The sequence below is a fragment of the Neltuma alba genome, unplaced genomic scaffold, assembly GCF_004799145.2.
Source record: "Neltuma alba isolate B1F8T4 unplaced genomic scaffold, ASM479914v2 tig00011033_pilon, whole genome shotgun sequence".
Classification (NCBI taxonomy): domain Eukaryota; kingdom Viridiplantae; phylum Streptophyta; class Magnoliopsida; order Fabales; family Fabaceae; genus Neltuma; species Neltuma alba.
Window position 1 is genome coordinate 64,381 of NW_021635784.1, and position 23,321 is coordinate 87,701.

Genomic DNA, 23,321 nt, shown 5'->3' on the forward strand with positions numbered 1-23,321 from the left:
TCTGCAGATGGTCTAATGCCTAGAAGCCATTCACAAATGTCTAGCCAGTTATAGTCGGTACGCCCAATGACAACCATTCCTGTGCATGGAAGGCCTAATTGTATAGCTACATCCTCTAATGTTATGGTACACTCTCCACGTGTAGTGTGAAATGTATGAGTTTTAGGACGCCACCTCTCAACAAGTGTTGAGACCAAGCCTCCATCGTATTCAAATTGTCCTACTCTAGTAGCACCATAAAATCCGGTTAATATAAGATATTCAATAATTTGATTGGGTGGGTCAATCATTCTATTAGTGTGCATCACTCGTCTAGTATGTAGGATTCTATTAATCTATCATAGAAAGAAAAGGAAAAAGGTTAGTATCGAAGCATAGAATTTATAATCTATAGTAAATAGATTTTACTTATATTATCATTCCACACACGTTCTGAAATATGTTGAGGTTGCATTTATAAAAGAGAGTTATCCTTTGGGCCAAGGGTGATAATCTCTTCTGGACATTGTGCCATTTTAAAACGTCTATGTATAAATTAAAGAAAAATTTACAAATAACATAACAGATAATCAAAGTAATTATAGTCTAATCTTCACAAAAAATAATAATTTATTACAACAAGTGAACTACATAATTTATTGCTTGGATGCTACACTTTGTGGACACGTAGAACGGTTATGACCAACTTATCGGCACAATGCACACTTGTTAGTTTGGTTGGGAGTGATCTAATCCATTTCATTACATATGCGACTTGAACGAGGACGTCCTTTTTCTCGAATCATTGATGGGTCTGGTATTAGAGTAAGACACCCATTGGTTGGAACTTATTATTATAAGCTATTTGTATGATGTCTAATATGAAAACAGGATCCACATATTACAAATGGTCTATGCCTACTCGTGCACATGCAGCAATGCTATGTATGCATGGATACTTTTCTGCTTGAAACTCTCCACAATCGCATTTTTTTTCAATCAAGCTAACCTTGCAACATCGATGAAATTGATGACATTGAACATTGTAGGGCTCCACAACCTCAAATGATGTTGATATTCTGTCAAATTCTCGAACAACACACGCAGAAGCATTTTGTGTTGCTATGTTTAACTTCTTTGTCATTGTCTCAGAGAATACTTTACCAACTGTAATTTGTGCATGAATTTGTTGGGCACGTTTGACAAAATAGTTGTTGACTCTATACATGGTTGCCTTAACTAAACCAGTTATCGGTAGGCTTCGAACACCTTTAAATAAATTATTCATGCACTTTGCAAGGTTAGTTGTCATGTGTCCAAAGCGACGGCCTTCAAGGTCATATGCACATGACCATTTCTCTTTTGGGATGGCTCTAATCCATCTTGCTGCAGGTGCATGGTGCAATACTATCTCTGCTAATTGTTGATCAACAACATGACATTCGTAGGCATATCCTACAGAAAAATATTAGTTTGTTAGAATGTTTATAGAATCATGTAGTTATAAAATCATAAAAAGCACAAGGAATCTCGCCAATATTTATAAACTTCTCTTTCAACCAATTTGTTTTATGTGCTTTGTGAAGATTTGAAGCCACGTGCCGTAAACAAAAAACATAATATGCATGTGGTGGTTGCCATCCTACTTGGGGATTAGCAACAGCGGCCAAAATTGAACGATGCCTATCTGAAATTAAACAAATTCCCGTTCTTTCTTTTACGACATATTGGCGCACAATGTATAAAAACTATGCCCAAGCAGATCTTGTCTCCCCTTCAATTATGTTGTCATCATTATCACTCCCACTACTGGAATCTAAATATGAATCATGTTCATCCTCATCCTCATCCTCATCCTCAAATTCATCCACAATGTCTTCTATTTGAGGAAAAGAGCATGATGGTCCATTGTTGCCACCATCTATGGGAGGTTCAAATGGTTGAAAATTTTCCATGTCATTGCTAAACATGGACCCTTGTTCCATAATGTTCACCTCATTGCTACTTAACGGGAGTGTATTTCCCACACAATCATCCATTGGTTGTGATTTTACATGACCATAATCTGAAAAATTACATATGTTGGCATACAATTCTGCACATGTCAATTGAGTTGAAAATCTTCTTCTGACTTGCCACATTTCTTTTATATATGCATCATCCTCCAAATTGCATGCTTGGTATTGTGGTGGATTTATGTATGTAGGATATCTATATACTAGATTTGTCACCATTTGATTGGGAGGAAGTCGTAACTTTTGTCCAATAACTTGCTTCAATTTGTCCAATGTAATATTTTCATCAACTTTGATTATTTTCACGCTGTTGGACTCAAATGTTGTACCGGCTTGGCCATTATAAATTCGTCCATTTGCAAATATACATACGAACTCCTTTTTATGATCCATTATATTTCCTAAATATTACATTATAATCATTAATTAAGTACAACTGGGAGAAGACAAAACTTTGAAAATAGAAAGACTCACAAATCATGGTTTCTCATGCATAGTTCGCATAAGTTTAAGCCTAGTGCTAAAAAAATTATTCATATATATATATATGTATTATAATTCTATTTTGATTCATTTCGTACCTTTTAATTAAATTTATAATAGTTTTAAAAGTAATATCAAATCTATGTATACTATAGATTCTTAAAAATTAAATTTTTTATGATATTCATTTTTATTAATGAAAAAAGTTTAGCAAAATATTGCCACCTGTTTTCTTATTAATAAAAATTTACTTTTATATTATATTTTATTCTCATTATTTTATCCAAAATATTTACTAAATAGGTAAAAATTATATTATTTTAAGAAAAACTTATGGGGAAGGACCTAGAAAAATAATATTTATTGAGAAGGATCTTAAAAATTATAATTATTTAGAAAGACCAAATACTAAAATATAAATTTAAAAATATTAAAATACGCTTAACTAAATCCCTACATTTTTTCTTATCATGCTTCCATTGAATAGATCTTTTTTATAATCTCCTTAATTTGTACTAAAAAAATTTATAATCTTTTTCTTATCAATATTTATAACAAAATTTATTGGAATCAAATTAAAATCATTCATTATTAAGCTAACATATCTTACATATTTAAACACAATGAAATGAAATTATTCATCTACATGAATACCCTTAGCGAATAGTTAAATTTTATCCGTCTTTATTCTATTCCGATTGAAATTTTCTCTTTTTTTCAAACATCTCTTTCGTTACTTTTAATTTTATAAATTGTTTTACCCCATATATATTTTATAAATATGTTTAAATGTAAATAAACATATTTTACTTGATTTCATTAAATACAATTTAAATTTTTATAATTATTTTTCTTAACCTCGGTTTTTTAAAACAATAAATAATTAAATGAATAAAAATATTCAGATTTATTTTAATAATTTTTTAATTGTTAGTTGCTTTAATTCACACCTATCAAGATTGAGTAAAACAAAAAAAAATTATGAAAATTGATAGCAAATAAGGAATAATATGGGGAAAAAAGTTAAACCTATGAATTTTTTTCTTATATATTCATTTCAAAAAAAATCATATACTTAAAAGATACTCCTCTAGTTTTATTTATAAGACAGAGAGAGTGTAAATTTTAATCCTATATATAAGGCACTTGATATAATTTTTAATACAAACATACATAATTATCCTTATTAAGTTATTTGCACAGTTAGTACATTTTCTTCACTCATTTATCCAATGCTAAATGTCCTTCAATTTTGTCTTCTTTTTATGCTATTATTCCCGCATGTTCCACTTCTTCTCTCTCTCTCTCACTATTCATCTTTTCCACTCTCCCCTACTCATTCCTTTTGTTATTCACCTCTTCTACTCTTTTTTTTTCCTATGCCATTAGTTCTTTTTATGCATAACAGATCTGACTCTTGAAAAAAAAAAAATACTTGATGAAAATATACATTTTTGTGCTTGATTAGTGTTACTTTTATAATCAAATTATGAGATAGTGGATGTGAAATTATTTTAATAGTTTTTTAATCTATGTGAAATATACTAAAAGTGCCTTATAAATAGGATTAAATGGGTAATAGAGATCAAAACAAAATCTTGAGATCTTAAATTTACAATGGAGAATTCTTACGGGCAAAATAAGAGGCACCTAAGAGTATAGATTTTTGAAATTGTTCAAGCCACCACTTAGCACCTAGAGATTTAAAATAATAGTTTATCAAATAAAAAATAAAGAAGAAAATCAAATTAAATATTATAATGACAAAATAAAAAATACATAAGAGAAGTAACATACCCTCAGCAATAGTAAAAGTATGTGTCGAATGTTTGGAAGTAAAAGTAGAGAAACAAGACAACAAAAGAATGGAGGAGGCTAGAGCAACTAATAAAACAGGAGAGTAAGATGATGAGAGAGAAGAGAGAAGTCTAAATACATGAAGTGGGAACACAAGCTCAACATGCGGAGGACTCAGACGCATTCATGGGCTACTGGCATAAGAGGAGATGCAAAATGTATAAGTAAAGCTCAAACGATTCAGACGCATTCATGGGCATAAAAGGAGATGCAAAATATATAGCAAGCCACAATACTACTGTAGCTTCACGGGCAAGGGAGATAAGATGACTTAATATTCTTCCTAGCTTCAGACACATGCAAAGAGTTCAGTTGCTTTTTTGACTTAGACAAAAGTGGTTATGAGAGATTCGTACGGGGAGAGGATACTCATACGCATGGAAATGGGAAGAAAAAGACAAAAGTACTTTTTCTGAAGTTCATCACTCAAAGATGAACTTTACAAATTCATCTGGTAAATTTTCCCACTTTATTGAAGAACTCGTTCTGGGCAAGATGAAGTTTATAAATTCATCTCCTGGTAATGAATTTAAAGTGTAGCATTTCGATAATATCTTTCCATGCAGTAGGATTTTGATATTTTATTTCACTGTTCATAGCATTTTGGTAAAAATCCCCACACACGTCATCCTCTTGTCTTTTCCTTACTCCTCGCTGCTCTCTGGGCCATGTACTTGTGAGTTCCATGCCGTCATATTTTCTCTTCGATTCTCTTCAATCCGTGTCATAAATATTTTTCTCTTTTTCGGTTTTTCCTTTTTGTTCTTTCGTTTTGTATAAATCCAGCTGTGCCTTCTTCAAGTACAGCCGCCATCAATCCGCATCCCAGGCCCGATCCTTTTCTCACGCAGGTCAATTCCAGCCTTTAAGTCTCTCTTCAATTATTTTCTCCACATTTCTTCATTTTTCTCCGATTGGGACATCGTTGTTAGTTGATTCGGAAATTACCTGTCTTCGGAAGGTTCTCGTAATTTCAACTTCACTACAGGCTATCAGTTCTTGCATTCAACTCAGCATGATTGCTCAGCTAGATTTTGGTTCATAATAATTGACTTTATAGAGTGTCGGTGCGTTAATCTGAGAATTACTTGACATCTATGGGATTTCTGGGTTCTGGGAAGCGGGTTGGTAATGTCTCAAGACAGTTCAGACACTTCTTCGGCTTGCTGCTCAAGATCGGATCATTTGGATTCAGCTTCTGCTGAGCTCAAGCTTTACCGAGCCTTCATTTTCTCTGTACCCATCTTCTTCACTTTCATCCTGCTCTTTCTGTTCTACGTGTTCTACCTTCGACCTCGTCGGGTTGATTGGTCGTCTCTAAGGATGAGAGCGTTTGCGGCTGCCGAGGATAATGACGGTAACTCCAGGGTAAGATCACATCGTTGGCTATTTGTATTTTCGATAGTTTAGGTGAACTTTTGAGTACGGAAAATGAAAACTGATTTGCACATGCATGTTTTGATATTTACCTGTTAATATCTTGTTTCGTGATTGATTTAGCAGTCGGAATTGGGTTTGAAGAAAGAACTGAGAGAGATGCTGCCGATTATCGTTTACAAAGAAAGCTTCTCAGTTAAAGATACACAGTGAGTTAGATGGCTTCTTCGACTTTTTGTGGTGTTTATTTTTATTTAACTTTTTCGCTGTCGCTATGTTCATGTATCGGTTCCTATTTTGCATTTCTTTATGATTATTAAGCAATTTTTGGAAATGGAAATTCTTGCACAGACTTGGTCTGCTAATTTGCCTATAAAATTCACCAAATGCGCGTATAAAAGTGAGATCCACCTAGAACTGACATTTTAGATGGTTATTTTGCCTTGTTCTACCCTATTGGAAGTTTAAGTCCATGTAAGATTTTCTCTCCTGGGAGAGTCCTTTGGCTTAATTAGGGACTGGGAATAACCTTGACTATATGTTGTGAATTCATGGAAAGTATGGTTTGTGGGGAAGGGACCTAACAGTTAGCTTAGTTGAAGCCGGAGGGACAGGGATATTTGCAATACGTTGAAATATATTATTTTTCAATCTGGCTTGTTTGTCAGCTGGAACTTGCTTGATTCCGTTATGAACTAAGCTTGAAGTGAAATTGGCTTGTTTATTAGTCAAGGTGAGTACTGTTTTATCATACTCTTAAATGGACTTTTGGTCAACACATAGTCAATTATTTGTATAATTACTTTTATTGTATGATCCATTTTTCATTATCTTGCAACGTGGTAAACATCAGAAAATTTAAGCCGTAAATTTGGGTGCAATAATAGTTGCCATCATGAGTGGGCATCTTAAGACATTGAATAGTAAAGTCTCTTGATCATGAAGTTCTAACATGATATATGTTATATTAAAGTCAAAGCCTAGAGATATCATTTGAATAACTGTTTTTTAATGGAAAAAATAGTGTTTGGAATACATAAATTATGTATTTTAATGATGCAGATGGAGGTAAAAACCAATGTTTTTAACGGAAAAGACTGCCATAAATAATTGATGTTCCATGCTGGAAAAGACACCAGGAGGAATTATGATACGTGATCAGTATTCAGTCATGAAAATTGACTGCAGCTATGATGCACAGATTTTGGTGTGCTTTTTGATTCTGAAACCACACGACTAGGGCATATGGCAGATTTTGAAAAATCTAGGGTACAGCATAGAGTTTAATCAGGCTATTATCAATTAAAAACTAAAATTGCAGTTATATATATTTAGAAGCTAACAATAATATTGAGGATTTGATTACTTAGTGAGCATTAAATATGTTCAAATTTTCTTTTTTATTTTCTCACGGTTAAAGCCTTTTTTAGGTCATATTTCATTTCAGTTTAAAGTACTTTAAGAGCACTTGCTTCTTCTTGTTTTTTTTTCCCCCCTGGGATTTTGGAATGCTTCGATGCAGGTTGGAAAGGATTTCACCTGTTTCTGACTTGTAATAGTTTGGCATTGCCTAAAATGTATCGGGCAAAATTTTTCAGAAGGGGTATCGCAAATCAGGCATATGGTGTACCTTATACTGACATGAATAAGCTAATAAAAGCAAGTAACCTTGCATATTTTGATTCATTGTTGGAGTGCACGATGCCAGCTGACTTTTTATTTTTCATTCACTTAGCAATGACAATTTTAAGGGAGAATTACATATAGGTCTCAAATAAGAAAATTAGTTTCTCAGAATTCTAACCACTTGTGGATACAAGAGTTTGACGTGTAAATGGGACTGAGGAAATAATTAATTTCCTTATTTGGGATCTGTTTGTAGCTCCTTAATCTTAAATGAGAAAAATTGGCTCGGAAACAATCTTCTGGAAAGTTTCTTCACAGTAGCTTCTGGGTCCTAGAATACTTTGTGCATGGGTATTCTCAAGTTATTTGATAAAACTTGTTTTGCTCTCTTCATTTATTGTTGAGATTTAGACTGCATATTAGAGGGAGCTTAGTTATTGTGGGCTGTCCGTATGATAAGATGGTTTGAATGCAGCGAGCATGATATATTCCTCTTGGATAAAATTCACAGTGAAAGCAAAATATTTGCCCCTTACCTCATAAGATGTATAAAGAAAAAGTTATCGCAAGAATTTTCCATTGCAGGACATCACACTACTTTTGATCTTTTTGATCCTCTGAATTTTAGCATTTCACTTGTTTTAACGTGTTGATTTCTGTTTCTGTTTAACTTGGCAATATAGAGAAGCTCATGTTCTTCTTAAGTTTAGGGGAATTTGAACCAAGACCTGTACTATCTATCCTCATTGATGAGTTATCTTGTGGCAGATGCTCAGTTTGCCTTTTGGACTACCAACCAGAAGACAAGCTTCAACAGATACCTGCATGCGGCCATACATTTCACATGAGCTGCATTGATCTTTGGCTCACCAACCACAGCACCTGCCCTCTCTGTCGCTTGTCCCTTTTAGCTTCTGCTAAATCTTCAACTGAGACATCTAATTTACAGGTAGAAGTCGGTAATTACTGATCATTTTGGAGACAGGTATATATAGGGGTCTGTATTTGACACTCCAAACACATGCAGCGATTTGATCATGAATTAGCTGATAATCATTTAATTAATTGCAAGCATCTAACTGCAGCGTCATAAATGTGTAAACTTACAAATATTATGTTTATGAATGTCAAAAAATAAAACCTTATCAAAACTTATGACCCATCAAATACACGTGTTCTTCATTAATATACCTCAAAACACATACTTATCAAAAGTTAAGGGTAAATTTACGCATATTATGTTTATGAATGTCAACATCACATTACAGGATGAGACTAGATGTTGACGGTTAAAAACTTTTTGAGCCTTTTTTATCTGAAGGAAAATAAATCAGTAAGTTGTGCCTTGCCATCGCACAGATGAATGATTATAATACGATAATGACAATGAAATAATTTTTGGCAGAGACCATCTAGCAATGAAGAAACACCAACTGCACAATTCTCTGAATCAAGATCTACAACTCATCCAGATAATAGTGTTGCCCAAAGTTGCTCTAGAGATAATGCAGGCAGTGCCCACTGTATTGATATTGAAAGAGGAAATGGAGAAACCAGTTAGAAGAGGTGTGGAGACATGAGAGGCTTGTTATGGTAATTTTCGGGTTGATTTTATAGTGTCTTCATCTGTTTGTGAAACTAAGTGAAACTAATATATCATTTATCAATAAAGGTATTTTGCAACTTTTAGATGTGCCAAGGGTTACATGAATATCTATTATCAGTCTATTGCTTATATCTGCCGCATTTTTGCTGGGAAAGTAACTTGTTTAAATAATTTGTGATGACTGGTTTCTATATTGGGAAGGAGCGTAAGAGAGACATTATTTAAGGAACAGTCATAATTTCGAGGGAAGATAATTTTTTTCTTTTAGGGGGGGGCGTGGGGGGCGGTGAAGAGATAAAAACGTGCAATTTTACAATATTTTATTATACTTCATGCTGTAAGATGATTTAACACCATGTTATTATATTAGTAAGGAGAATGCTTTCCTTTGACAGAATACAATGTTGAGGTGAGCATTTCCAATTAGATAATTGAAAAACTATTTCAGGTAAGTTTCAATATTGAACAGCATCTACTTTTCTCAATTTAAGACCTGTAGTGTTATATACTTCAATTTCCTTCTTATCCCCTTTAGGATTCTTTCAGCGATTCCGTCTTTTTTAGATCTTTATTCAAGAGAAACTACAACTCTAAGCTGACTTTTCCTTACTATTATTGTCCCCAGAGAAAAGTACGGTATCACTTTATAATTAGCTACTAAATGAAAGACACATATATAACAAATGTTAACAAACTAATGGTAACATAAGTATCTAATCTAGAAAGATTTTACATTCCAATTCCTGACCATCTGTCTATAATTACATTTGTTGGGTCCTTTTTTTAATGATAAGACTTAAATCAAGTTCCTTACAACCATTATATCAAGTTCTTCAATCACACTGATGTGTCCTATTTTGTTCCCCACCCCCCCGGGCCCCCCCCCCCATCATCATTTAACCCTTAACCCATATGAAAAGACAGGATACATGGCCGTGTGTGAGGAGAACTTGACATAATGGTTATAAGGAATTTGATCTCAGCATTGTCTTTCTTTTTCTTTTTTTTAAATGGACCAAGCATTATAAGGTAAAAAACCTAATGCAGCTGTTACTAAAACAGCCCATTGTCAATTCATTCAAGGTGAAAGAAGGATGAGATCTACGACATTTTGTTTACTTGGATGTGTGGGCCTGATTAGTATGTATTTAGTTGCATGCCTATAATATCATCCATGTATGATGATAATAGGGCGGGACAGGGTCTATGTCCATTTTCTTTAATTGGTCTCATATCTCAGTATTTTTGGGATCTTTTCATCTCATACTTGAACGCATGGCCATTTTTATTGCCTTGTATTTTCCCCGTCCAAAAGCCCTAAACAAGCTTTTATCTCAGATTGTCTTTCAGATTAATTCATTTTGCTGATATGCTATAAATATTGAAATGAAAGAATTATATATAAATTACTACTTTACCGCGAAAGTACGTACTTTTAGTCTTTGGACCAAATATTGCTATTTAAAAATTGTTTATTGATGCCATATAAGGATAAGGATATGGGATAGATTTGGGACAGGCTGAGAGCAGGGAAACTCTTGTATCAATTTAATAGAACAGGATAAGCTGAGTATTTATTACACAAATTGACATCCTTATATCTGTGTCTCCTGCCTGGTGCATGTTTAATAGTTCCGTTTTATTGGATGTCTTCCACGGGACACCAGGTGCATGTTTAATAATATACTGTACTACTATTTCTCATTGAACCCTTTGAAGACAGTTTACTTTAGATGTGCTCATTACTTGTTAATGATAAATGTAGGTAAATTTCTTTTTCAGTAACTTCTTAGTGAAAGTACTTTCGAACTTTGTCCAGCTTCCTTGTGGGAATCTCTAAGGGTGAAATCTTTGATACTACCCTTATCCTTAATATAACTAATTTGGATAGATTAAGAAAATTAATTAAATTATTTATTTGTCAAAAATATGTGTTGGTTTTCTTAAAATATTCTTTTAAATTGTTTGCATTGAAATTACCTTTTGATACAAATTCCCTTAATACGTGCAATCAGTAGGAATAGTTTGGGGAGAAAAATGATGAGTATGGAAAACAGAATTGATTGAGGTTTTATATTTATAACCAAACTCAAATCCCCAACTAACTCTTATATTAGGTACGAGAGGTAGTATTTCCTTATTATGTTAAGGATTTTTGCCCTTGAGTGGTCAGAATTTTAGTCCTTGAGTGCTTCTCTGAAGAATCAAATCAATATTGTTAATGAGAGATACTATTTCTTACCAAATGAGCTAACTTTTATAGGTGGATGAGGAAAAGCTGAAATTAGAGAACAATTCAGTGCATGTTTGTTTGGTTGGTATGGTATGTTATCATGAACTGGTAAACAGAAAATAGAAGCTTGAATTTCTCACTCCCCATTTTGTTTTAAGCCTTCCTCATCACCATGCCTACCTTCACTCTGAAAATCTTTTATTTTATAATAACTTTGTTTTTATCTGGTTTAGTTGGTCGTGGGATGTACTTTTGTTCGATTATTCAGCTAAACTTGACAGGAGAGAATGAATATCTTCGCCAATTGTTAAAAGAACAGATCATTTGTTGAAGAGCGATGTTTCTTGATGGCAAAAGAGATGCTATGATAAGATCTTCTCTAATGTACTGACATGAAAACTTCAGTTGTCATATAGAATATTTCTGTTTTATATAACAACTGAAGTTAATATGTCTAAATCAGTTAGAAGTGAGTTATGTTTAGTATTAGAGAAAGTATAAATATTTTTATAAGAGCTTTCTGAACTATGATAAATGAGACTCAAGCTTGTTTATTTTTTCTTTTGGCAAAAGTATACATATGATCGTTTAAATTCACATCAAGTCTCAGTTTCGTTTCTTATGCTTGTAAAGTGTATTTGGAGTCCTTAATATTAACATGGTTAACTTTCACTAACGGAAAATGTTGAATCAGCGAATTTAATGTTAACTCAGCAAAACATGTTTAAATTTTAATTCCTTAGCATAATAATTTTAATCTTTTAATATGAGAGGATTTAACATAATGAATATAAAAAATTTGATGTAAGTATTTAAAAAATTGTTAAAGAAAAACTAAAACTGAAAATGCTTCTCCCGCTGCATGTGACAACATGGGAGCTGGTGGTCTTTGACCTTACAGTGTCCTGAGAAATGATAGTAACGACACAGGACAGTGGTAAGGAAATTATATCCTGGCCAATTTCTTTAATTTTCTGACTCTGATATGCCACTTAAATGCATAATTTGTGTACAGGATTTCTTTAATGTGCTGCTTATGCCAATTTTGAATACATTGATGATAAATGTCAGCCGTATAATTGATTAGATCAGTTACAATCTCCATTTTGGTGACTCCCTTGTAAAAGAAATCATACATACTCTTGTCCTCAGCGTCTAAACTAAAACCAAAAGCTCAGCATGTTTAAATTCAAAATAGTTGAAAACGAACTCTTCTTTGTTAACGTTAAGGAAGAACTCCTCATTCATATCAACGCCAAGCAAACCATTGTCTTCGTTACACAACTTCCTCATCTACAATCTGATCAAGGAATGCATATTGTGATGCATCAAAAACAGAATACTAGCCCAAAGAAGTAGAAGCAATCAACAATATGGAATACCATTCTATAAGTCATTTTTAATTCATTCTCACATGCCAAAAAATGTATTAAATTAATAAAAAATTTTAAATTTATTCTTATTAAAGTTCTTTCTCTCTTTGTATTTACAAATCATTTTCACATTTATACCCCCCAAACAAAAAAAGGATTAAATGGGGAAAAATTGAAAAACAATCATTAAATGTCTTACAACTACAAGTAACTTATATTTACTACCAACAATTTTCCTTACAAGTCCCTTATAATAACGACGTGAGTGGTTTTCAAAATTCTAAAAAATCACCTCAATTTGTAAAATTTTAAATCAGTTATAATAAATAAATTGAAATTTTAAATTGTTGGTGTATTGATGATGTTTTCCTTTGATTTTTTTTCAAAAACCTCAAGTCATCCCATCGTCCCATTGTCCCGTAACCAAGGTTCTAGCATTAAGGGAGTTATGAATATTATTATAAGAATTGTTAATTACGTTACGAATGTTGAAAAAAAATTAATTAAAAAAAAAAGAGAAGATGTTGGATACTAGCAGCTTGCTGAAGCTCTGGGACTAATTGTTGGAGCAAACTAATGGAGTTGTAAATATTATAAGAGTTATTGAACATTTGAGGGATTATTGATATCATATGTTGCCAAAGTAAGCATGTCAAGTTCATTCATAAATGAACTACTTTATAACAAGCAAATTGCCAACTTCAGATTCAAAATAGAAGGAGACAGTAATACAATGATCAGGTTGTTTCAACATAACAACAATTAACCAAAACATACATATAATAAGCAACCATTAAATAGGAAAAAAATACAAATAATTCCCTTTGTCTTTCCTTATTCTTGCTTCACTAGCCTTGTTGGTTTTCCTTCATCCCGTCAGAATTGAGCAGCAACATGTTGTTGCTTATATTAATGTAACTGTTCTGATGGGGTTTTGTATTCCTCAGCCAACTTGTTATTTCTGGTTTTACAAGTGAAGCATGACATGTTAGCCCAACTCAGTCATGAAATCCTACAACTTGAAAAGAAAAATAATAATAATAAATGATGAACTAAACTAGGAAAAGTTTACCACAAACCAGCAGTAATGGTTGCCTGGTTCATAATAAATGTAGGATTTTGAGGATGCAGTGTTCTGTTTTTGGCATTCTCATAATTTATGGCCGCATTAGCCCCTCTAGCTAGTCTCTTTATTGTTACAAGTTAGTCCTCAATTTCAGTTATCTATCAGCATAGTATGGATACATTGGAAACAAGTAAACACTATATCTTCATAATACATATATGTTGTGTCCTAGATCAATTGAAATTTTCAAATATTGAATGCTTATCTTGGCATGAATATCTAGAAGTGTGAATAAATTTACACTCATTGAAGAAGTTTAGTCCCAAAAAAAATATTATGTACCAATTTGAATTCAAAATTTTATGGGGATAAAGTAACTGCTTTGATACTAAAAACAACTCAGCACATTAAACAAGGTATTAAATTCAGATCTATAAAAAAAGTTTAAGAAATGTCATACTTAGAAGTAAGCATGCCAATATACATATATTTAAATGTAAAGTTATAAAGCAGTTAGTAAACCATACAGTGCATAACTCTAGATAGATGAACTCATATCCCTGAAAGAAAAGGGATAGAACATAGGGGTAGTTAAAGCATGACCTATTAATACTATCTCATATCCTTAGTATAAGAGTTAGTTATGAGTTAGATTTGATTCTAAATAGAAGACCTTAACCCACTTTCTCTTCCAAATTTATAATTTTTTTCTCCAAAATATTTCTATTAATTGTAAGGAGTTTTTACCAATAGATAGTTCTAATGCATATGATTGAATATGGTAGTTTAAGAAAGTCAACACATACTTGTTATAAAAAATCAATTCAATTAATTTTCTTGATATTTTCAGATCAGTTATCTAGCTTTTAATCATATTAAGGACCAGGGATAGTGTCTTTTATAGTATGGCACTACATGATTGATGCTTTTGAAAGTTACTCCACAAGTTATGCACTACAAGAATTCAAAGACAAACACCAAAGAAGCTTTACCAAAGTTTTCTCAGCTTAAAAAAAAACAGAGAGAGAGAGAGAAACAAAAACAAAAGAAAAAAAAGGTAAGGTAGTCTTTTGCACGTCTCTTGAGAATCTTTCCCCAAGTTTGGCAATTATAATAATTGAAAGTTGCTCGACAGGATTAGTTTATTTGACCTCATGCAAATGCATTTATGCTAAACATCTTGAATAATATCAATTGAATACCTCTGGAAGAATTAAAGAGATGGAAACATCATTTAGAGTATCAACTTGATAATTAATCACATCATTTTTCAAAGAATCAACACATAGGAAATTGTTTATCTATAATGAATCTCGTTCTTTTACCACCCAGCAGCTAGATGTCAGATCAAAATCGAGAAATACAGGAATGGATAACACGTAAAAGCAAGAAAGTCCAAACAAGCCACAAATTATATGAAATGCTCAAAAAAAAAATTATACTTCAGTAAGAAGGATACCTCTGTATAAGCTGGATTATGCAGCGAGAAAACACAATAAACAATGACGTTTCCTGCAGACTTTTAAAACAAAAAGTTGAAGATCAGAAGATAGCCCTTTTTTTTTTAGTCTGAAAAAAAATGAACAATGGTAAAGCCATTAGTATTGACGGCATCCCTATTGAAGTGTGGAAGCATTCAAAGTAGGAGGGTATTCTTTGTCTAACTAAGCTTTTTAACACGTTTTAAAGTCTAAGATCCATAATGAATGCATATGATGAAAAAGTTGGTGGGAGAAGAAAATGGTAAAAAAAACCATTTAAGATGGTTTGAACATGTGCAAAAGAAGTTGATGGAAGTACTAGTGAAGAAGTTGAGGAGGTAGTCTTTAGTTCTAAGAAGAGAGGTAAAGGAAGCCTGAAAAAGATACTTAAAGAAGTCATCAATAGTGAGTTTGTGATGATTAAGTTTAATATAAGTATGTTGAGGATTTTATATGTTTCAGCTTAGGCTTGTACCCGTTTGTACTAACCCTTCGTATTTAATACTCCTCTAGTCCTTAATATAGAACCTAATTATTGAGTTGATTTTAGTTCTAAATATAAGACATATTTCTTATATTTATCAGTTTTTTCTATATTACCCCTATAGATACTCTTTCAACCATAATCAAGTAGAAGAGGGAGGATATTAAAAAAGATGATTATGATGTTTTAGGAAAAGCATGCCATTTTTTTTTATAATTAACTAACTTACTTAACTTTCTTAATCTAATCAAATTAGTTAAATAGCTCTTATACTAAGGACCGAAAGAGTATAATTTACATTTACAGTTATTATTACTACTAATTAACACAGAATTCATGGCTTTATATTAAAAAGCATCAAGTCCAAAGGCTGATACTGAAAAAGCAAGACAAGAACTGTGGGAACATGCAGTTCATTTGTTTTTGGACAAATGAATATTAACATATCAACGAGGAATTCAAAGTTATAATATTCCAAACTAGGACAAATATGCTTAGTGCTTACCTATCAGATAAAGAACCTTTTGGAAATACATGTGCATATTTCTCTGAGATACCAAAATTCCCAAATTGTTAGATGAACAGGAGACAAGTGTGCTCAGTACAAAAAGAATTACAGTGAATGAGAAGGCTTGGACCCATGATGGCAACCCATTTCCTCTTGGGTTTAAATATTTGAGGCCAGAGAATGTTAATAACTATAAACAATGATATAACCTGGACTTCATATAATGGTGAGTTTAAAATCTGATAAAACATTAATAAATCTGTTAGGAATTCAACTTAAAAGGGTTTCTCAATAGAAAAAGAATCATTTTGTTGATGTGGATGAGGAGAGGGTCTTCTTTGAGGACCTTGTGCATAGATTGAGATTCCAAGGCAAATGAAGATGAAAGTTAACTAGTTTATGAAATATCTTCAATACATATACATACATACATATATATATATATATATATATATATAAGTTGTAAATGATCCGAAAGTGTAGCTGATAAAGTGTAGTAAATACCAATATATAAGTTGCGAACGATCTGAAATAGTAGTCTTATTACCTACTAGATGAAAGTTGTCATAGTAAAAAAAAAAAAAAAAAACCAGCAAATTAACAATAAAATTTTCGTCACTAATCAAAATTAGCAATAGAATTTAGTTAGTGACGGAATTTTTTCCGTCACTAATTTTATTAATTCATTACTAATTCGTCACAAATTCGTTGCTAAATTTTTTTTATTTTGTAAATTTAAAATATCACAGGGCAATTGCTGATCGCCTTCACATGTCATGTCAATGATTGCCACCTCGCCTCCTCCTCTCTCTCCCATGTCACCATGTCATCCCCTCGTCCACGTTCATCATTGTGAGCTGCCATGTCATCACTACCTATCACCTTACCTCCTCTTCTCCCTCCCATGAAGTTACATTATCCTTTTGTTCACGTGATCGCCACGTGTCTATGATTCTGAACTGCCACCTCATCACTGGCTACCACCTCACCCCTCCTCACCCTCCCATGAAGCCATGCCATCCCCTTATCCACGTCATCGCCACGTGTTTATCATTGTAAAGGAGTATTGGTTCGAATCTAAAACCTCGTGCATGCATGCTGAAACTTTTGCTAGTAAAACTGAAAATATCAACGAAATTTTTACGCAAACATAGATATATATAATCTTTCTAATAACAAATACAAATATATATAATAAATATTATATATAATTTAATATATTATTATTTATTTCAATTTAGCTTTTCTATTTTAGTAAAAAAATTTCTAATAATTGATGTTTTTATTCAAATATTTAACAAAACAATAAGTATATCATACATTTTTATTTTCATTTTCATTTATAATATTTTTATTTTTATTTTTATATAATAAATCATTTAAAAATTATGATATATATATTATATTTTTATTTTAATAATAAATATTAAAAAATAATTGTTGTACATTTATTTTATATTTTTTGGTCACAGATTATTGATGGAATTGCAACGAAAATTAGTGACTAAAAAATTTCGTCACTATCTTCGTCACAAAATGTTTTGTGATGTGATGTGAGTTGGTGACATAACAATTCTGTCACTAATTTCTATTACTAATCCTTATGTAATAGAATTAGCAATGGATCTGTAATGAAATTTAGTGACCGAATAAAATTTTATCACTAATCCATTGACGAAATAAAATTTGTCAATAATCCGTCACTAAATTTCTTATCACTAAATTCCGTCACTAATTTTAGTGATGGAATTTGTGATGGATTAGCAATAGAATAAAATTCCGTTGTCAAATTTCATCACTAATTCCCCATTTTTTTGTAGTGTTAATAGTTAATCAATACCTATACAAAAATTGTGAACAACCTAAAAGAGTGGTCATGTTATTAAACTGGCATTTACTCCCTGGTATGATGTACGAGAAGAATTCACTTTAGTGTAGTCAATTATCCCAATTGATTACAATCTCCATCACTTTAAAACATTAATTTAAATTTGAGCAGTCAAACTTAAGTGCTTAGAACCTGAACGCTTTGGTTGTTCATATATATTGCTCAAATAATTTACAAAATGTTCATTCCACGTCAAATACATAGTGATGAAGACATTCAATATGAACTGTAACTTTATACAAAGAAACCAAAAGATCCAACTTAATTAGCTATAAACAAAAAAATAACTAGAGTTCTTCATTCAACTTCATTGGAATTTTATAAAGTCACAGGAGTACAAGCTCCTAAATTTAATAATTAAAGATGCGAAACACAAATTTAGTTGTGTTGACTGTTGCTTCCTGAATAGCAAGCATTTTTGCTCTCAATGCAGAATCTGATTTCACACCATCCTCGATATTTCTTGTCACTTTTTCCATCAATACCCAATCACAAGATTGCTGTACTGCCATTTCTCAACTCGTGTGCGATCCACATCATGTGAGTAATGTGAGTGATTGAGTAAAAATCAAGTCTACATATGAGGATAGTACTACTTACATGCTCCAAGGGAAAAGAGATCACAGCTTTGCAATGTAACCCTAGACCCATTCATTTCATCACACAAAAGAAAAAATTCACATGGCCGGTACTATTCATAGAATACTAAATTAAGTGAAAGGCCACAATAGGACTAGAAATGGCTTAGCTTGACTTTGATTTTTAGTATTTATTACATTATATTGATGAAAGTTGTTAATAAGTTCATGAAATGTAGTAAATATTTGTGCACAAATTGCGAATGACATGAATGAATGACTTTATACTTGTTCAACGAAAGTTATTGATAGTTGATGAAATATAATCAATACCTATAGAAAATTTTTGAATAACCTAAAAGAGTGACTCAGTTACTTTGTTAGGCGAAAATTGTTAGTCCCGCAAGAAATATAGTCAATATTTGCATAAAATTTGTGAATTACTTGCTATCAAAACATAAGAGTTAACTTATATAAGTTTTTGTATCACAATAATAAAAGTTGGTAGCTTAATGGTTACCTTAATTCTTGCATGCAAATGGCTGTGTAATCAAATCCTATCTTCACCACTTGGTCAAAATATTAAAAGGCATTTCTATGATTTTGCTTTAATTTCAAGATGTCATTTTTAGGGTTTTCTTTCCCCTTTTGATCATTACCAAGTCTTAGGGCCTGTTTGTTTCAGCGTTTCAATGGGAGAAAAGTAGCTTATTGAGCCAAAACGTACGATTGTGTAGGTGGGATAAAAATTGGCGTGTTTGTGATGGCGTTGGAGCAATTGAGCTTTTGGATGAAAAGCCATCATAAACCATAAGCTACTTTTTGAAGCTTATGACTTTTGGAAAAGTAGAGAGAGAAGATTTTTAAAAAAAAATGTCGGAGCCCATGCCTTTAAAAGAATTTATCTTAAATCATATTACACTATATTATATTCAAACTTAAGACTTATATTCTTTCTAGTACAAACTATAAGCATCGAAATTTTCATATTAATATAATATATATACACTAATTATTAATATAAGAACTAAATAATTAATATGTGAATATTTAAAAAAAATTAATTAAATTAATTATCACTTCATTATTGTTCATTTTAAATCTTACGAAATAGGCTTAGTTACGACTTCCAAATACAAGTGTATATAGTATACATGGTTTGTGCAATAATAGTCATTCATAACCTTATAAGGAAATATTCAAGTTCCGAAACCTTTTTTTTATCATGTTTCACTTTATATTTAAAATATTTTTTATAATTTCTTCAAAATTTTAAAATTTAATTCACTCATTAAAATTGACTTCTTCATAATAAATTATTTTAATTTTATTATATTATATGAAATTATTTTTTTATCATGTTCCATTACGTATTAGAACTCATACTCATTTTGTTCATTTTACAACCAAACTTACTTTTACTTAACTATAATCCAAACAAGTTTTTACCAATCTCACTTTTACAAACTAGCTTTTCTAAACTTCAATCCAAACACAATTCAGCTCATCCAATTTAACTTTTACCAATCTCACTTTTTCATAAGCTACTTTTTCAATAAGCTACTTTTTCAATCGCTGATCCAAACGGACCCTTAGTGTCCTTTTTGGTACTCTTCGAATTTTAAGTGTGAAACCTATTTTACAGTGTATATTATACTATAAAATAGGTCTTATATTTAAAATTGAAAGAATATTTATTATTTTCGAACTTTTATGTTTGTAATTTTATCTTTTTTGTAATCTAAGAATATAACTAATTATTACTAAAAAAAAATACTGTAAATAATTAATCTTCGCATGTAAATTATAAATGATAAAATTTCATTCCAAAAAAAAAAATTAAACAAATATGCAACTTGATATTCTTTGTCTTGTTGTGCCAAAAAATTAAGAAGATATTCTTTTTTGAATTCTTCAATTTATTCTTTGCTTGACTTGGTCAGAACTCATTGAATCTTAATTTATCTAATCTAATCAATGCGTTAAAGTAAAACACAATCGTCCCCCCATCATTTTTTCCTCTGCAAGTTTCAAACGATCTCATAGCTCACAGGAATAAGCGATAAATATCAAAGAAAGTCGAGTGAGTCAAAAACTCAAAAACGCAATGCTTGCAGGTAAAAGACATGAACCATGTTACGCGGCTTGTGCTCTTTTCTTGGGTTCATGGGTTTTTCGCTTTTGCACTTCTTCATAAATTTTCCTGATATTGTTCTTCCTGCTTTCTCCTCCGAAGCTTCTCTGTCTACATAAATCCATGAATCAATCTTCTGGAGAACACAGTTATCAGGTATGCTGCTCCACGATCTGCTTTCTTGCTGGGAATATTGCCAAAAGAGTAGGAATTTGAAAATAACAAGCACTTCGAAGAATTTACCCCCGAAAGCCAAATGGGTTTATATTTAAATTTGGAAAATTGATTATTTTGCTTTTGATTTCACAAATCGATCGAACTGAGCTTCTGGGTTTTCGTTTGACCATAAAAGTGAAATGATCTTTTGGTGAAGAAGTTATGTATTTTAAATAATTCTTGCTGAAAGCTTTCTGATCCGAGCGGTGTCAACATCCTTTTCTAGTGTCAGCTTAAAGATCTAATGAAGCTGACCATGGTTTATATGTGTATATTGTTTATTATTGTTGATTAGCTGCAATTATTATTTGAATCACAGAACGAACGGCATTGGTAGCTAGCATGATGGACTTGCTTCTTGATTTTCAATACTTAGCTGAATGTCTGCGTTGGTATTTCATGGAGGCCTTTGAATTTATAGCTGACGAATTTCTTGCACTTTGCTTGGTTTTTGCCTCTTTCCTTGAGGAGCTTATTGGGTTCTTCTTTTGCCAAATCTTGATTTGTTAGGTTCTTGATAGCGGTCCTCAAGATTTCAGCTTAGATGATAAAGGGCTATCATATCAATTCAAGATCCATTAAGAGAGAAGCAGCATATTTGATTATTGGTCCTGGCATCTGAGTGGATTCCACTGTGATCATATTCTGGCTATGGATTCAATTCAAAATAAAGTTTACTATTGTTGTGTTTCTAAGGGTAACCGCATTCTATATGCATATAGTGGCGGAGACCATGAAATTGAGAATATTGCAGCCCTGTGCTTGGAGAAGGCTCCTTCTTTCCACAGGTGGTATTTTGAGACAATAGGTAAAAGGACTTATGGGTTTTTGATGGAAGATGGTTATACTTACTTCACAATTGTTGATGAAAGTCTTGGTAACTCTGGAGTTCTTCGCTTTTTGGAGCATGTTAGAGATGAGTTCAGAAATTTAGCCAAAAAGGGTTCAAGAGGAAGTTTGTCAAATATGAATTCTATTTACATTCAGGAAAAATTAGTTCCTATCATCCGCCGCCTAATCACTTCATTAGAGAGTGTGTCAGATAATAGTAGTAATTGGAGGGATGAAGCTTCGTCTTTTCAGGTGGGTCTGTCTCCATCACCAAGTAATTTAAATGGACAGGTTGAAGGTGCAAGCTCAACAAAAGCCCCTTTGTTGGGAAAATCTAACAAGCAAGATAAGAAGAAAGCAAAAGATCATGTGATTGCAATGCGAGATGTTGAGGTGGAGGAGCATCGGAAATCTACGGATAGGGGAATAAAGGCTGATTCAGGAAATATGGACTCTAATAGCCAAGGTGGTCCAGGTGCTTCATTCTCTTTGCAAAAAGATTTGGGTTCAATGAGGATGAGATCAGGTCCTCAAAGCATCCGCAAGAAATGGTGGCGCCAAGTACGCATTGTTTTAGCAATTGATGCAGCTGTCTGTTTAATATTGTTTGTCATATGGTTAATAGTATGTGGTGGCATTTCCTGCATCCGCTAAATGTTCAGTCGGTCCAATATTATTTTTGGATTTCACTTGCTATTCAAGCTGAAACTTGAAATTCCCTACATGCGGTGATCTGTGATAGAAATAAGTTTCATTGTGGAGCATGTAGAAGGAGGTGACACATTGATCTTGTCGCTGAGGCACAGCACTTATAGGCATGTCCATTCAGTCGCCCATTTTAAGGCATTATGTCTATTGTACAGTTTCTTTATTTTAACACATTTGTATTTATTATATGTGAATGTTGGGAGAAATCATGTGGTTCTTGATCCACTTTTCTCTATAGTCCTGCTTTGGGTAATGGTATGATCGTAAGGAGATGATGCCTGAAGAATTTTTATCCTTTTGCAATATGTTCAGTAGTGATTATAGCACCGAAATTCTTCAGGCCTGTTTATTACCTTCTCTGCTTGAATACTTTGTTTTAACATTTTTTAGTTAATTTTCATAGTTGTTGAGGGTAGAAAGCAGAAAACTGTTAGTTAGAATTTGAAGCAAGCTTCTAGATCCCTAATTATATTTCAGGAAAGTAGTTTTCATGGAGAATCTGGAATTAAGCTATAAGCCAAAAATTATTGAATGTTCTATTCATAGGAGCTCTGGTGTAATGTCTGGTATCAGCCAACGAAGAGTCAGATACTCGTGCTTTAGGTTATTTATAGATGGCGTATATTTTGGTCCTTCAAAGACATAGTTCAAGTATTTGTCCCTGTACACCTTTACATGATTCAGTTCCTGCATTTCTTACTAGCTATTGGTTTGTCTTTAGAGCATGTAAATTTCCCTGTTCTATCCTACGAGAGGAACTAACAAGCAGAGAGCCAAAATTATTCGAGGAAAGAATTGTGTGGGACAAGATTCAAGGACTAACAATTGAGACATCTATCTTTCAAACGCTCATGATATATCTGCACTCATTTTCTCTT

General features: G+C 32.3%; 2 protein-coding genes across 8 annotated transcripts; both read left to right on the plus strand.

The window, feature by feature from the left end:
* Positions 1 to 5,121: 5,121 nt before the first annotated feature.
* Positions 5,122 to 11,773, plus strand: LOC114760882 (RING-H2 finger protein ATL7-like). Of its 4 annotated transcripts, none has more exons than XR_003742096.1 (6): positions 5,122 to 5,702; positions 5,838 to 5,920; positions 8,106 to 8,286; positions 8,743 to 8,930; positions 9,339 to 9,391; positions 11,410 to 11,773. XR_003742096.1 is itself a non-coding variant. In XM_028950189.1 (6 exons), the coding sequence occupies exons 1-4, from the start codon at positions 5,466 to 5,468 to the stop codon at positions 8,896 to 8,898; spliced, it is 657 nt and encodes a 218-aa protein (XP_028806022.1). In that variant the 5' UTR covers positions 5,122 to 5,465; the 3' UTR covers positions 8,899 to 8,930; positions 9,339 to 9,352; positions 11,410 to 11,773. The 4 variants fall into 4 exon arrangements, 3 of the variants coding, with proteins under 3 accessions (XP_028806022.1, XP_028806021.1, XP_028806020.1); XM_028950189.1 differs by having other exon boundaries at positions 9,339 to 9,352; XM_028950188.1 differs by lacking the exon at positions 9,339 to 9,391.
* Positions 11,774 to 20,569: 8,796 nt separating this feature from the next.
* LOC114760883 (phytolongin Phyl1.1) lies at positions 20,570 to 22,715 on the plus strand. 4 transcript variants are annotated; one of them, XM_028950191.1, is made up of 3 exons: positions 20,570 to 20,671; positions 20,791 to 20,844; positions 21,224 to 22,715. In XM_028950191.1, the coding sequence occupies exon 3, from the start codon at positions 21,556 to 21,558 to the stop codon at positions 22,387 to 22,389; it is 834 nt and encodes a 277-aa protein (XP_028806024.1). In that variant the 5' UTR covers positions 20,570 to 20,671; positions 20,791 to 20,844; positions 21,224 to 21,555; the 3' UTR covers positions 22,390 to 22,715. The 4 variants fall into 4 exon arrangements, with proteins under 4 accessions (XP_028806024.1, XP_028806025.1, XP_028806026.1 ...); XM_028950192.1 differs by having other exon boundaries at positions 21,415 to 22,715; XM_028950190.1 differs by lacking the exon at positions 20,570 to 20,671 and having other exon boundaries at positions 20,680 to 20,844; positions 21,224 to 21,296; positions 21,415 to 22,715.
* Positions 22,716 to 23,321: the final 606 nt, after the last annotated feature.